This window comes from Sorghum bicolor, chromosome 7 (genome assembly GCF_000003195.3).
Source record: "Sorghum bicolor cultivar BTx623 chromosome 7, Sorghum_bicolor_NCBIv3, whole genome shotgun sequence".
Taxonomy (NCBI): domain Eukaryota; kingdom Viridiplantae; phylum Streptophyta; class Magnoliopsida; order Poales; family Poaceae; genus Sorghum; species Sorghum bicolor.
Genome location: NC_012876.2, coordinates 61,050,318 through 61,065,296, shown reverse-complemented (window position 1 = coordinate 61,065,296; position 14,979 = coordinate 61,050,318). Strand labels below are relative to the sequence as shown.

General features: G+C 47.4%; 1 protein-coding gene across 1 annotated transcript; it reads right to left on the bottom strand.

Annotated features, from left to right (window-relative positions):
• LOC8058033 (acyl carrier protein 3, chloroplastic) lies at positions 1,168 to 3,891 on the bottom strand. Its single transcript, XM_002444574.2, has 4 exons — positions 3,599 to 3,891; positions 2,800 to 2,895; positions 2,283 to 2,405; positions 1,168 to 1,536 (listed from the first exon to the last, which is right to left on the bottom strand). The coding sequence occupies exons 1-4, from the start codon at positions 3,647 to 3,649 to the stop codon at positions 1,411 to 1,413; spliced, it is 396 nt and encodes a 131-aa protein (XP_002444619.1). The 5' UTR covers positions 3,650 to 3,891; the 3' UTR covers positions 1,168 to 1,410.

Sequence of the window (14,979 nt, the reverse complement as noted above, 5' to 3'; positions counted from 1 at the left end):
AATTCCAAGATTTGGTGAGCAAGAAATGGGTAGAGCGAGGCAAAAGAAAGGTGTTGTGAGCATAGCTACCCTCTAGACTGTTGTCATCGATGCCTATATATGCTAATGACGCACTTGACAGGGTGGAACATTCAGAGGAGGGCATAAATAACATAAGAATATGCTCATGGGGGAGCTTAGGCACATGGATAAAGAATGTGAAAGTAGATTTTTTTTCACGTGAATAGGTTTATAGGTATGAAGTTGAGAAATAGTTAGAGCACACTTACCTCATGGAAGATATCTATTGGAGATAGAGGATAGGCAAATGTTGGCTAACTTTAGTGGACTCAAATTCAAGATTTCCATCAACATGCCAATGAAAGTAGGAAAGGAACGGTGATTCATCTCGACACTGAATAGGCCAGATTATCGATTAAATCATGAATCACGTGGTTCAATACTATGAGCAATTGTTTGGAGGCTCCGAAACAAGGAATATTGGCATAGTCATTTGGGGAAGGATTAAAAAAAACTTTGGAGGATGGCACTGATTTGATTAAATCTTTTTAAAAAGCAAGTTGTGTTTGGAATGAAGAGTGATGTTGCACTAGGTCCAAATGGCTATGGAGCCAGCCTTTTAGCAAAAAATTTAGGATTTGATTAAGCAAAAATATTGTGGTATGTTTGGCATCTACAAATGGGAGTTCGATAAATTATGGAATATATTTACAAGTCATAAAATTGCATCCTTTTTGCCTCGAACTGACAACCTTCCTGTATGGGGTATGCAAGTGCAACGGGTGACAAATCTTCCTGGACCCTGGGTATGCAACGGGTGATGATCGAAACTGATGCACAGAATCTGGGTGATGACTGAAACTGTTGCACAGAATCTGCTGCTCGGCGCTCGCATTGTTTACCCCAGAGCTGAATTGGGGCCGTTGTTTATGGGGATAAGAATGGCTTTCGATTTTGTAAGTTTTATTCTCGTATAAAAGATTGCCCACAACTTGTACCTCATGTAACCGATGATTTTTCTTGTTGATTAATGGAGCTGTTTCCATCTAAAAAAATATGTAGTCAGCCTGGTTTCCTATATAAAAAAGTACTCTGCCATATTATGTTCACTTAACTTATCAACAATCATTCAACAGTAGCCATAACTTTTTAGTACCATACTTTCAGTCATCGTAGAATCCCGGATTGTGTGATTCTTCTTCTGAGGGAGAAACAATTCATACAACAATGCACCTTAGCAGTAACAGATTACACCACCGTAATGTTCAACCGCTTAATAAAACATCTCGTATTATTACCACACGGGCATAACAACAGCAGTGCGGAGAAAATCACCAAGTCTTCAGACCACAGAAACCTAGATCAAATGGAGAGACATAGAGTGGTAGGACAATGGTAGGAGATACAGATCTATGCCTTCCCAGCAACAAGCTTGTCGATGAGGTCAGCCGCATCTTCAACGGTTGCGATTGTCTGCGCGCTGGACTCCTCCACGCTAATGTCGAAGTGCTCCTCGAGGCCCATCACAATCTCAACCTGTGACGAATTTGGAAGGACATTTAGTAAAATCTTCAGAAAAAAAATATCCAAAAGAGCAAGCCATTCCATCTATCAAATTAGATCCCCTCCCTCAAGCCTGAATAAATCCATTTCTAGAGTTATCCTAAGTCTACTTTTTTTTATCAAGTTTGGCTGAATTTGATAGAAAAAAGTTTGATATTTATGACACAAAATTAGTATAGTTAGATACAAAATGAAATATATTTCCATGTTATGCTTTTTTGTTGTTAGAGATGTTAGTACATTTTTGTATAAAATTGGTCAAACTTAAGAAATATTTGAGTTTTGACAACTCTAGAAGTTGATTCATCCTGGGTGGGAGGGAGTATACATTATCTGTGATACTAGCATAACATTCTTTCGAAGAGCTTCTCTGGTCCTTATAGGTAATAAAAAATTACAGACTGACTGACAATATTCTGAAGGAGTGTGGAATCTGCATTAGTGTGGAATCTGCCAGCCATTCAGCAGTGTTTTTCTCTCACAATAAATCAACAAACACTTCCAGTCATGGCTTATCAACAAAGTTCCGAAGTATGAAGTGGATAGGTCATAGGCTACATACAGTTTGCAGTCTATGTTCAGGAAAAATAAAAAAATGGTACAATGTAGTTGCATTAGGCTAACGTATAAATTGAAGGATTTAACAATCACACATTTCCATCACAAAATCATTTAAAAAGTGACTATAGATGGCATCAGCAAGAAATGTTGTGATTTACCGTGTCCAGTGAATCCGCGCCAAGTTCAGAGAATTTGGATTCACCACAAACATCAGTGTTGTCAGGAAGAGCAAGCTGCTTCTTTACAATTTCACAAACCTTGTCCACTGTATCCTTCTTGGCCTGTCACAATCCATAATTTGAAATGTCATTATGTTTGCAGTTTAAGCAAATATACATTGAAAAAAAAGGTGTCACTGGAAGTATGGCTATCTTGCTAGATCAAGAGCAATGCAACAACACTAGGAGCAAATATAAGTAGAACCATTTTTTTCCTTGAATTCCAGAACAAAGGCAAGGGAAGAAAACACTCTAAACAATAAGGAACTTTGGTGATTCCTGACTCTTAGTATAGATTACTAGTTCAGTTGAGATCCACAGACACGGCAGATTAGGAAGTCAATAGCTTTGTCGCAATAATGCACAGAAGCAGTAACTCTAGAAATTCACTAGCTTTGTTATGATAACAAACCTCACTAAATGTATTGTGTATTGTAAGGTCAAGTACGAAACTTACAGCGCAGGAAACAGATCTCATAGGCACTGGTTGCAGGCGGAGGAATGTGTTACCCTTCTTCACTGGGGAGAAAGCTAGAGAATTCGTGTTGATTGCCTGCAATTCAAGGGAGTGCAGTTAATTAAGGAGCTTGAAGAAGAATGAATATTTGACCTGTCGTGTGACCAAAATCAAGGCTATGAAATCTAGTGCTAGGATTGCAACACTTTTGTCCCCTTCGATTGAAGGGACATCCAGAATCAAAAATACTAAAATATTATTAGTGAAATTCAAAGATGAACGCATCAATCATTATGTGGTTATGTGCAGTACACCATGATCTAAGGTTGTAAGAGCAACGTATGGTTACATAAATGAAATGAAATTCTTCATGTACGTGCAAAGAAAATTCTTAGCGATCCCATCACGGAACCCATTTGTGAAAGATCATCAACTTTGCATGAGAGCAGATCTGCACAAATCCCCTTTAGAACCGGGCTCAACGAAGCCATAGACACCCATAAAGCTACGCTTTCCCCATAATAAAACCCCAAAAAAAAAAGGCTTAGACCCAGCCGTTAATCCAACACATGCTCTCGCAGTGGTGAGGTCACCAGTTCTTCAGTTCACCACGAGTGCAAAATCACGCCGAGGGACGAGGGTCTCTCTAGATCACGCGCAGGAATCAGAGGCAGGAAACCTTATCAAAGCCCCCGCCCCAAACCCTGCGAGGGACGCGGTAGGCAGGCAGGATCTAGAGAGAGACCGACGGGCGGACAACGAACAGCAGCAGGTGGCACTCGGATCTGAGCATAGTTACCTTGACGGGCCTGGCGAAGGAGAGGGCGGAAGATCCGGCGATGGAGGCCATGTTGGTCAGACGGGCACGGAGAGGGGAGGAGGCGGCGGGCACGAAGAGCGTGAGAGCGACGGGGGGAGGTGGCTGGCCTGGCCGCTGCTGGGTAGGTTGGAGTTGGAGCAGAGTGGCCTTTGGCCGGAGCGAGCGCTTTATACACGCCGGGGTGGTGGCGCCGCGGCCGCGCGCATCGGTAGTATCGACGGGCGGCGGGGTCCACGAGGCCGGGAGGCGGGCCCCGCCGCACAGGCAGGCAGCTGGGCGGTGGGGCCGTGCGGGAGTGATGAGAGCATTTAAAGAGGATGGGGGATCTCGTCGAAGAGGGGCTGGGCCGTAGGGCCCATCCCGAGTGCACGGATGGCTGCACGTGTAAGGCCCATCAGAAGACGGGCCACCGGCCGGCTCTAGTTGCTGTGATTTACAGGCCAATATACTGCTGATGTACTGTCGTGTTAACCGTACGTTTTTTTTTTCAAAATTCAAAGAGAAAAAAAAAGAAAAACAAAACAAGACAGTGTTTTATAGAATATAGAATAGAATGGGTGGAGAAATGTGCAACACAAAACAGGCGCAGCAACGGTACGTGTGGATGGGTACTACTAGCTGACTGCGCTTTACAACGTGGGGGCATGCCATGCGATTGTTGTGAGTGCGGCGGCAGCTTAAACGCGCGGCATTGCTCTGCGACGATACGAAACGTTTCTCCGCGCGACCAGCGACTCGACTCGACCGCGCTCAATCCTTATTCCCTGTACCATACGCCACCACTGCATACTGAAAGTACTTCCTCGTTTTTTTTTTCAGTTTTAACAAAACTTTTGCTGAAATTTCATACTTAAATAAGTACATAGCAAAGTAGATGATGAGAACCGTATTCTTTCATAGGATACGGTAATAAAGGTGTCTCCAATGGTTCTTAAATAGATAGTCTAAGAAGAGTTTTAAGAAAAAAGATTAATAACCGTGGTTATTTTATTATTATTATTATTATTATTATTATTATTATTATTATTATTATTATTATTATTATTATTATGTCTCTAATTATTTGCAAACTAGCGTTAGAGACGCTCAAGGAAAGGAAATAGCACCAACCAGCAGAGGCCGTAAGTTGGCTGGAATTGGGACTTTGGACCTTGCCAAATGCGAATAACCGAAACGGGTTCTGCGGCTGACCACCGGAGTGGGCCGCCGAATGACCCCACGCTTTGCATTGCTAGCGGCAGAGGAGAAAGCTGCAGAGCCGTGCTGCCCGTGCATGCATGCATGCCTGCCTTCACGTCAGAATTTGTCTTCGCTCTTTTATTTCCAAAAACAAAGTTTAGTTTCAATCTAAAAACTTTTTACCAATACATACAACATTAAATTTAAATTACAAAAACAATTAATTACATACCTTATATTTTACAAGCCAAATTTTTTAAATACAATTAATTCATAATTAAGCAGTAATTATTAGTCTATTTTCTTTTTTTCAGATATATTTTTTCTGTTAGTTAATAGTATTTTTCTTTCGTAATAAATTAACTCCTAAATTTTTCATCGGCTCAGGCGCACGCAAGTACCATACGCATTTATCGCACATGCTGCTGCTGCTGCGCCTGCCACGGCCACCACCACGCAATAACGCTAATCCACGTAGCTGTCGACCTGTACTCTTTAGGTATGTACAGTAGAGGTACGTCGGTTGACAGAGCAAAAGCGTGTCATCTGATCAGTGGCGGAGCCACCGCCCAGCCAGCCGGCGGGGATCAAGTTCAAAGGCCTAGTTCACCCTGAAATACAAACAATTTTTAAGATTTTCTGTCACATCGAATCTTAAGACACATGCATAAAGTACTAAATATAGACAAAAACAAAAACTAATTACACAGTTTGACTGTAAATCACGAGATAAATCTTTTGAGTCTAGTTAGTCCATTATTAGATAATATTTATCAAATAAAAACAAAAGTGCTACAGTGTCGAAATCCGAAATATTTTCGGAATTAAACAAGACAAAAAATGATAAGGCCTTGTTTAGTTCCGAAAAGTGAAAAGTTTTCGGTACTGTAGCACTTTCGTTTGTTTGTGACAAATATTATTCAATCATGGACTAACTAGAATCAAAAGATTCGTCTCGTGATTTCCAGCTAAACTGTGTACTTAGTTTTTGTTTTCATCTATATTTAATGTTTCATACATGTGCCAAAAGATTCAATGTGACGGGGAATCTTGAAAATTTTTTGGTTTTCAGGGTGAACTAAACAAGGCCTAAGGCTTTGTTTTATTTCGCCATAAATTTTGGGTTCGCTACTGAAGCACTCTCAATTTTATTTGATAATTATTATTTATTTATAGACTAACTAGACTTAAAGAATTCGTCTCGCAAATTATAGATAAACTTGACTATACAATTAGTTATTTTTTATTTATCTTTAATGCTTCATACATGTGCCACAAGATTCGATGTGACGGAGAATCTTAAAAAATTTTGGGAACTAAGGGGGTGTTTGAGACTGCTTTGCTCCACGTTTTTCAGCTCCACTCCATGCTTTTTATCCACGCACTCAGTTCAAAGAAAAAAGATGAAGTTGTGAGAGCACCTAAAGAGATACTCCACAAACTCCAGATTTTTGTGGAGCTGCTCCATAGTGGAGTTTGTGGAGGAGAGTTTGTGGAACAGTTCAAACACCCCCTAAACAAGACTCAAGTCCCTCTAAAAATATTTGAGAGTCCCAGTATTTTAACGCCTGTTTGATACGACCTACTTTTTTTACCAAACACTTATTTCTAAAATAGTTTTATGGGTCAAGCTGGCTTTCTTCTCCTCTCATAAAGACATGAGTTATGATGAAGCTGAAAAAAGTAGTTTATTGCAGCTCTCTCCCACATTTATCTCTCTCTCATCTATGCAAGAAGTAGTTGGTGAAGCTATTTTACCAAACACTTTTCCCAAAACAACTAAGCTTCATCTAGAAAGTTATTCATGAAGCTATTTTCTAAAAAGAACAGCTTTACTAACCTTAATTATGCGCCATACTATCGAGCTTGCCTTGCAAGTAAAGGAGTAGTGCCCGCCTTGTTCGTTTGGCTAATAAGCCATGACATAAAGTGATGTTGGTTGATTTGTTATTAGAGAAAAATACTTTTGAATGACTCACAAATTCGGCCAAATTATTTTGCAAAATGGACACTATAACACTTTCGTTTGTATTTGACAAATATTGTCCAATCATGGACTAACTAGGTTTAAAAGATTCGTCTCACAAATTACAGACAAACTGTACATTTAGTTATTAATTTTCTCTATATTTAATGCTTCATGCATGCGCCACAATATTCGACGTGACGGGAAATTTGTAATTTTTTGCAATTTTTTTTGAAAACTAAACTGTGGGGGTATAAAACCCCTATACCCTTACGGCTAGACTTGGGCCGGGAGGCTTGGCCCATTACGAGACGAGTTTAAGGCTTGATCCGACAGCTTGGAGTCTTGCGCAAGGAAACAAGACGTGGAGATTAAGCAAGATTCTAGTCGGTTAGGATAGGAATTGATATCGAACTATCTATAGCAATTGTAACCGACTAGGATTAGTTTCCAGGTCTGCAACCCTGCCCTCCGGACTATATAAGGAGAGGCAAGGGACCCCCCTAAGGGATCATATTCTCTCAACACAAATCAATACAACCAGACGCAAGACGTAGGTATTACGCCAACTCGGCGGCCGAACCTGGATAAAAAGCTTGTCCGTGTCTTGCGTCACCATCGAGTTCGTAGTTTGCGCACCGTCTACCGATAAACTACTACCGTGGGTATATCCCAAGGTAGACTGCCGACCAGCTTTCGTCGACAGTGGCGCGCCAGGTAGGGGGTGTGCGTGCAACTTCTTCGACGAACAAGATGGTCACGATCCCACCTTCCGCGGCCGTGCCCGAAGGTCTCACGTTCACCGTCGGCCAGATCACGTGGACGACGCGCAGCGGCGGCCTCACGACCACGGTTTCGAAAGAAACTCAGATCCAATCTGAGAACACGTCGACTCCGACCACTCGCATGGCGGAACCGAGCACCCGACCACCGCTCCCGCTCTACAAGAGAAAAGAGATCGACTGCTCAGACCTTCTCCAAGCGCTCGATCGCTCCGATTCCAAGCTACTTGAAGCCGCCCAACTAGTGGACGGAATCCTGCGTCAGCCTGATCAAGCTGCCCCAACGGATTTTTTCAAATCCCGTCGGCCAACTCGTGTCGTTACACACGAACGGCTAGGAACGTCTCTGACGATAACCTCAACTCCCTCAGGACGATCCGTCAAGCTCAAGAAGGGAGACTATCCTTGCGGCCTGAACAACTCGACCTCTCTCTACTCGCGCCACATCCAATCCGTTTTCAGCAAAGCGGGCTGGTCGCCAAAAAGGAACGGTCGTCACTACGTCAACATGGTGACAGTCCAAGAACTACGGGACGGTCAGGCTTCCAGTACCAACTCGAGCACCGGTTCCGTCCCCACCGAAGTTATAAACACCGAAGACGAGGACTATGATCTGGATTTGCCTTCACACCCTCCGGGTTTCCCTCGTTTCCCGGTATTTCCCCCCCGCCGAGGGGATATTGTTTTCAACGTCAGCGCCGACGAGCCGGTCGTTGATGGAGAAACAGATGAACAGAGACAACTCCGCGAGCAGCGCAACGCCGATCGCGCCCGACGACGCGCAGACGAGCAACAACAAATTCCACCGCATAATCTTAACGACGCTTTTGATATGGTCGGGGATCAGCCAGTCTACAAGACACCAAGCGCCAACGTGGCCGTCGCCATGGCTAATCTAGATCGGCTCCGTGATACCCCAGAGTGCCAGGGAGTTCGGACCAGCATCCGAGCACACCTAATCGCCGCAATGGGACAGACAGCCACTCTGCTCAAAAGAGTCCAGGACGTCTCTTATACGGAAGCCACCTCCGACCAGACTAATCGTAGCCGGACCTCACCGCCTCCCAGCAGGCGTCACCGCAGCCGCTCTCCCGACAACCGTCGAAAAGATTCGCGGCGTGACGATGGTGGTCGGGACGCTGACGGTCACCGCGAGCAGAACCGCAGACGCGGTCAAGAAGTAAACCGGCACAGGGATCTCCGGCACAACATCCCTCCCAAAGATGCCCGGGATTGCATCAACAGGCGTGCCACAGAGAGAGCAGTCCACGAAAACCTACGCCGTATCGAGTACGACGCAACCCATGGCCCCCCGGGCCTAAGACAGTTCTCCTCACACCTCCGCCAGGTCGTGTGGCCCCGCAATTTCAAGCTCGAAAAACTTAAAAAATACGATGGCAAGGAAAATCCAGAGAACTGGATCACTCTCTATGAAATCGCCGTCCGATCAGCAACACGTCATGGCCAACTACTTCCCCGTAGTCCTCGACCAGGCTGGTCATCAGTGGCTTCTTGGCTTGCCCGAGGACTCCTTCGACTCTTGGGAAGAGCTACGCCAGGCTTTCATCGACAACTTCATCGCTACATGCGAGCAGCCTGGAAATAAGTATGACCTCGAAAGGATAAGGGACAGGAAGAACGAACCTCTGCGCGATTACATCCGACGATTCTCGGATATGCGCCTCAAGATCCCGAAGATTTCCCACGACGAGGCCACCTCCGCCTTCATCAAGGGCCTGCGTTTCCATGAAGCGCTGAGGAACAAGCTGTTGCGCAAACGGCTAACAACGGTGGCAGAGCTCCTCACCACAGCCAAAAATTATGCCGACGCCGACGACGCAGAAAAACTAATCCGAGACGATGCGAGAGGTCCCGACCAGCCTCCACGGCGAGAGGGCGGTCGCGGTCGATACGACAACAGGAACAACCGCCGCCCCGACAACCGCGACCACAGAGAAGGTTGGGATCGGCGGCGCGACAACCGCGACGATTTCAGAGGAAAGCGCCCCCGTGACTACGACCACGAAGTAAATACGGTCAAGCGTCCCAACGGCCGGCGGGACTACCAAGAAGACTACAATAAAACGCTGAAGGGACCGTGCCAACTACATCCAAAGTCTAATCATACCATGGAAGAGTGCCGCGTCCTCAAAAGCATCTACACACGGCGGGCCGCCCAAGACGACTCCGCTAAGAAAAATGGCAAGCGAGACGGGCACGACCACGAAGACGAGGATGAGGACCAAGATAGGGACCCCCGACACCAATACGTCAGCCCCACTGACGTGGTCCACTCCATCTTCGGGGGCAAGGTCTCCATCGAATCTAAGCGAGAAAGAAAGCTATTAAAGAGAGCCTGCCTCAACATAGACAGCACGGACGGGCTGATCGCAGACCCAAAATTTCCCCCGTGGTCGCACAGGGAGATCTCATTCAGCAGGAAGGACCAGTGGGCCGCTATCCCAGAGCGAGGTCGTTTCCCTCTGATCCTGGACCCCTGCATCAACAGCATCAGATTCGAGCGCGTGCTCGTGGACGGGGGAAGCTCCATCGACATCCTCTTCCGCAACAGCCTGCTCGCTCTCAAGATATCTCCTGCACAACTAAAACCCTACGATGCCCAATTCTGGGGGGTTTTGCCAGGTCAGAGCTCAGTGCCCCTCGGACAGATAACATTGCCTGTCCATTTCAGCACACCCGACCATTTTCGGACAGAGTTCATCAACTTCGTGGTCACGGACTTCGACGGGACCTACCACGCTATACTGGGCGGACCATCACTAACAAAGTTCATGGCAGTCCCGCACTACTCATACCTGGTCCTTAAGATGCCTACGGAGAAGGGTGTCCTAACCGTCAGAGGCAACGTCTACACCGAGTATACCTGCGAAGAAGAGAGCTTCAAGATCACCGAAGCAATAGACCTCTCAATCCGCATGGCAGAAACAGCAACCCAAGCCGCGCAGCTGCCCCCCGACCAGCTTCGACTACCCGAGCAGGAGACAGCCAGGAAGAATTCAAAATCCAAGGAGCACAAGGAAGTTCAGCTGGTCGACGGAAGCCCCGAGAAGACGGCCCTCATCGGGGCCAATCTGGATCCAAAATAGGAAGACGCGCTCGTCAGGTTTCTAAGGGACAACGTGAGCGTTTTCGCATGGAAACCCGCAGACATGCCGGGCGTCCCACGAAACCTGATCGAGCACTCCTTAAATGTCTCGAAGACCGCAAGACCAATCAAGCAAAAGCTGCGACGGTTCGCTCGTGACAAAAAGGAGGCTATTAGGACAGAAATAACACGGCTTCTAGCAGCCGGATTCATAAAAGAAGTGTATCACCCCGATTGGCTCGCCAATCCGGTTCTTGTACGCAAAAAGAATAATGAATGGAGAATGTGCGTTGATTACACTGATCTCAATAAGCACTGTCCTAAAGATCCTTTTGGTCTCCCTCGCATCGACGAGGTGGTCGACTCAACGGCCGGATGCGAACTCCTCTCTTTTCTAGATTGCTACTCTGGTTATCACCAGATCTCGCTAAAGGAAGACGATCAGATAAAAACATCCTTCATTACTCCCTTTGGCGCATACTGCTACACGACCATGTCCTTCGGACTCAAAAACGCCGGAGCCACTTATCAACGGGCTATCCAGCAATGCCTCCACGACGAGATTCGTGATGACCTCGTCGAGGCCTATGTAGACGACGTGGTCGTAAAAACAAGGGACGCGAGCACCTTAATCGACAACTTAGACCGAACTTTCAAGGCGCTTAATAGGTACAAGTGGAAGCTTAACCCCAAAAAGTGCATTTTTGGTGTTCCTTCTGGTCTACTGCTCGGCAACGTTGTCAGTCGTGACGGCATACGGCCAAACCCTTCAAAAGTAAAAGCAGTACTCGACATGAGGCCACCCAAGAACGTCAAGGATATTCAGAAGCTTACCGGATGTATGGCCGCCCTCAGTCGCTTCATCTCAAGACTAGGAGAAAAAGGCCTCCCTTTCTTCAAACTCTTGAAAGCGTCGGAAAAATTTTCTTGGACAGAGGAAGCCAACGCCGCATTCACCCAGCTCAAGACTTTCCTCACTTCACCACCTGTCCTTACAGCGCCTCAGCCTGATGAAGACCTACTCCTTTACATTGCTGCAACCGACAGGGTTGTTTCCACAGCAATAGTGGTCGAGCGAGATGAACCAGGTCATGCCTATAAAGTCCAGAGACCCGTTTACTTCATAAGTGAGGTCTTAAACGAGTCCAAGGCTAGGTACCCACAGATACAGAAGCTCATATACGCTATCCTAATAACGTCAAGAAAGTTGAAGCATTAATTCGACGGCCATCGAGTCTTGGTGACCACCAGTTTCCCTCTCGGGGACATTCTGCGCAATAAAGACGCCAATGGCAGAATCGTGAAATGGGCGATGGAATTATGCCCATTCTCCCTGGAGTTCCAGAGTCGCACCACTGTCAAGTCTCAGGCCCTGGTCGATTTCATTGCTGAATGGACGGATCTCAACGAACCTCCCGTCCCCGATGTCTCCGACCACTGGTTAATGTTCTTTGACGGGTCCTTGAACATCAACGGTGCCGGCGCTGGGATACTGTTCGTGTCACCCAACAAGGACAAACTGCGTTACGTCCTTAGGATCCTATTTCCGGCGTCAAACAATGTCGCCGAATACGAAGCATGCCTGCATGGCATAAGACTAGTCGTTGAGCTGGGAGTCAAGCGCCTCTATGTCTATGGCGACTCCGCTTTGGTTATCAACCAGCTCAACAAGGAGTGGGACGCAACCCACGAGAAGATGGATCTCTACTACAAAGAAATTCGCAAATGGGAAACCAACTTCTACGGCATAGAATACATCCACGTGGTCCGGGATAAGAACCAAGCAGCAGATGCATTGTCGAAGTTAGGGTCATCTCGGGCCCAGATCCCGCGGGGTATTTTCGTCCAGGACATCCACGAACCGAGCATAGGCTCCCCCCTGGTCGACAAGCAACCCACCGAGGCAATGCTCATAGACGACGCCACTCCGACAACCGGTGGGCGTGATTGGCGTACCCCGTTCATCAAGTATATATCGGACGGGACAGGCCTTCAGGACAAAACAGAGAATGAGCGCCTCATTCGACGGTCAAAAAACTACATCCTGGTCGACGGTAAACTCATGCGAAAAAACGCAAGCTCCGAAGTACTGCTCAAGTGCATACCCCAAGATGATGGTATCAAGCTCCTAGAAGACATACACGCTGGATCCTGCGGCAATCACGCTGCATCCAGAACGTTGGTTGGAAAAGCCTTCCGAGCAGGTTTTTATTGGCCAACCGCGGTCAACGACGCAGAAAAACTGGTCCGACACTGCGAAGGATGTCAGTTTTTCGCCAAGAGGACCCACGTACCTGCTCACGAAATTCAAACCATCCCGTCATCTTGGCCTTTTGCTTGCTGGGGACTTGACATGATCGGGCCATTTAAACCAGCCCCGGGCAATTTCAAGTTTGTTTTCGTGTTAATTGACAAGTTCTCCAAGTGGATCGAATACATGCCCCTGGTCAAGGCAACCTCCGAGAAGGCTGTGGAGTTCCTCAATCAAATCATACACAGATTTGGCGTCCCGAACAGCATAATCACCGACCTGGGCACTCAGTTTACTGGCACCACTTTTTGGGACTTCTGCGATGACAGAGGCATAGTCATAAAATACGTGTCAGTGGCCCATCCACGCGCCAACGGTCAAGTTGAACGTGCTAACGGAATGATCATTGACGCCCTAAAGAAAAGGTTGTACACCGAGAACGACAGAGCACCCGGCCGATGGATGAAAGAGTTGCCGGCAGTGGTCTGGAGCCTCCGAACTCAGACTAGTCGAAACACAGGAGTGTCTCCCTACTTCATGGTGTACGGCTCCGAGGCAATCCTACCGTCGGACATAACCTTCGGATCTCCTAGGATCGACCACTTCGACCAGGCGACAGCCGATAACGCCAGAGAACTCGAAATCAATTGCATGGAGGAAAAGCGTTTGAATTCTTGTCTCCGAACAGCAAAGTACCTCGCGGCAGTCAGGCGATACCACAACAGGAACGTCAAGGACCGTTCCTTCGTGGTCGGCGATCTGGTACTTAGGTGGAAAACAAGCCAGGAGGGAATGCACAAGCTATCCACTCCCTGGGAAGGACCCTTTGTGGTCACCGAGGTCACACGACCTACGTCCTACAGATTGGCATACCCAGATGGAACACGTGTGCCTAACTCTTGGCACATAGACAAACTGCGACGATTCTATCCATAAAGTGTTAATAACTTTCCTTTGTAAGTATCTTATAATTGCCAATAACGAAATTTTCTATTTTCTTTTTGCCTATATTTTGTTGCACGAAGAACTCGGCAAAACTTCTGCAATGAAGCTCTTAGCAACTATAAAGTCGAATACGGTGACACGTCACTCAGATAATTATACAGCGCTCAAAACGACAGTCATGACAAAAAGCAAACTTTATTACAAACTTTACATACAAAGTTTACAATAAATACCCCGACGTGCAGACACTAGTCTATTCCTACAGACTACTCTATTGGCCTAGCTGCTCGGGCTGATCACCCGCCTGGCCCTGCTGCCCGGACGAAGGGGTCGGGGCCACCGGCGCCTGGCTGGTCGAGACCGCAGGCGTCGACCGCCCATCTCCCGCAACGGACGCGCCTGACAACTCCCTGGCCGACCTATCTGAACCCGGCTGGTCTGGGGGTGTGGCCGTTTCGCACAGACTGATGTCGCCGATCACCGTCGACGACAAGTCCAGCAGACCACCCCGAAGCTCGTCCGCCTCCTGTGGGCCGACCTCCTTGGGGTACCCCTTCTCCAGCCTGCTCAAGTCGACCAAGGGGTAGTGGGCGCGCACCATGCTGAGGACATGCGCGCCGGCAAACTCCCCGACGTCCTTCACGAACTGCTGGAGCCAGTCCCACGCCCGTTGCGCCTTCTCGACTGGGGTCAACTTCGGCGCGCGGGGCTGGCTCTCCGGGAGCTCGGGACTGATCAGGTCCAGGACCGGGGATACTCCTTTCCAGATCTTACAACAGTTGATCTTCCACGAGTCCCGGTCCTTGACCAGCTCATCCAGGTGCTTCTTTGCGTTCACCTTGAGCACTGCAAACGAAACAGGGCGTTATTTTCGGCATAAGGGGCGACAAGCAGCAGATAGCGAGGCGGCACTCATTACCAGATAACTCCCGGTCCTTCCGACCCAATTCCTCTCCTGCTCGGCGCCCGGACTCCAGCGCACCGGCGAGCTCTTGGCTGAGCTGCTCCTTCTCTTGTCGGAGGCGCGCCACCTCCTCCTCCAAGTCTACGAGAGTCACAACCTAGTCAATAAAGAAAACTACACAGCCATACAAAGCTGCTTGGGGCGCGTAACTAACCTTCTCGCTGCCG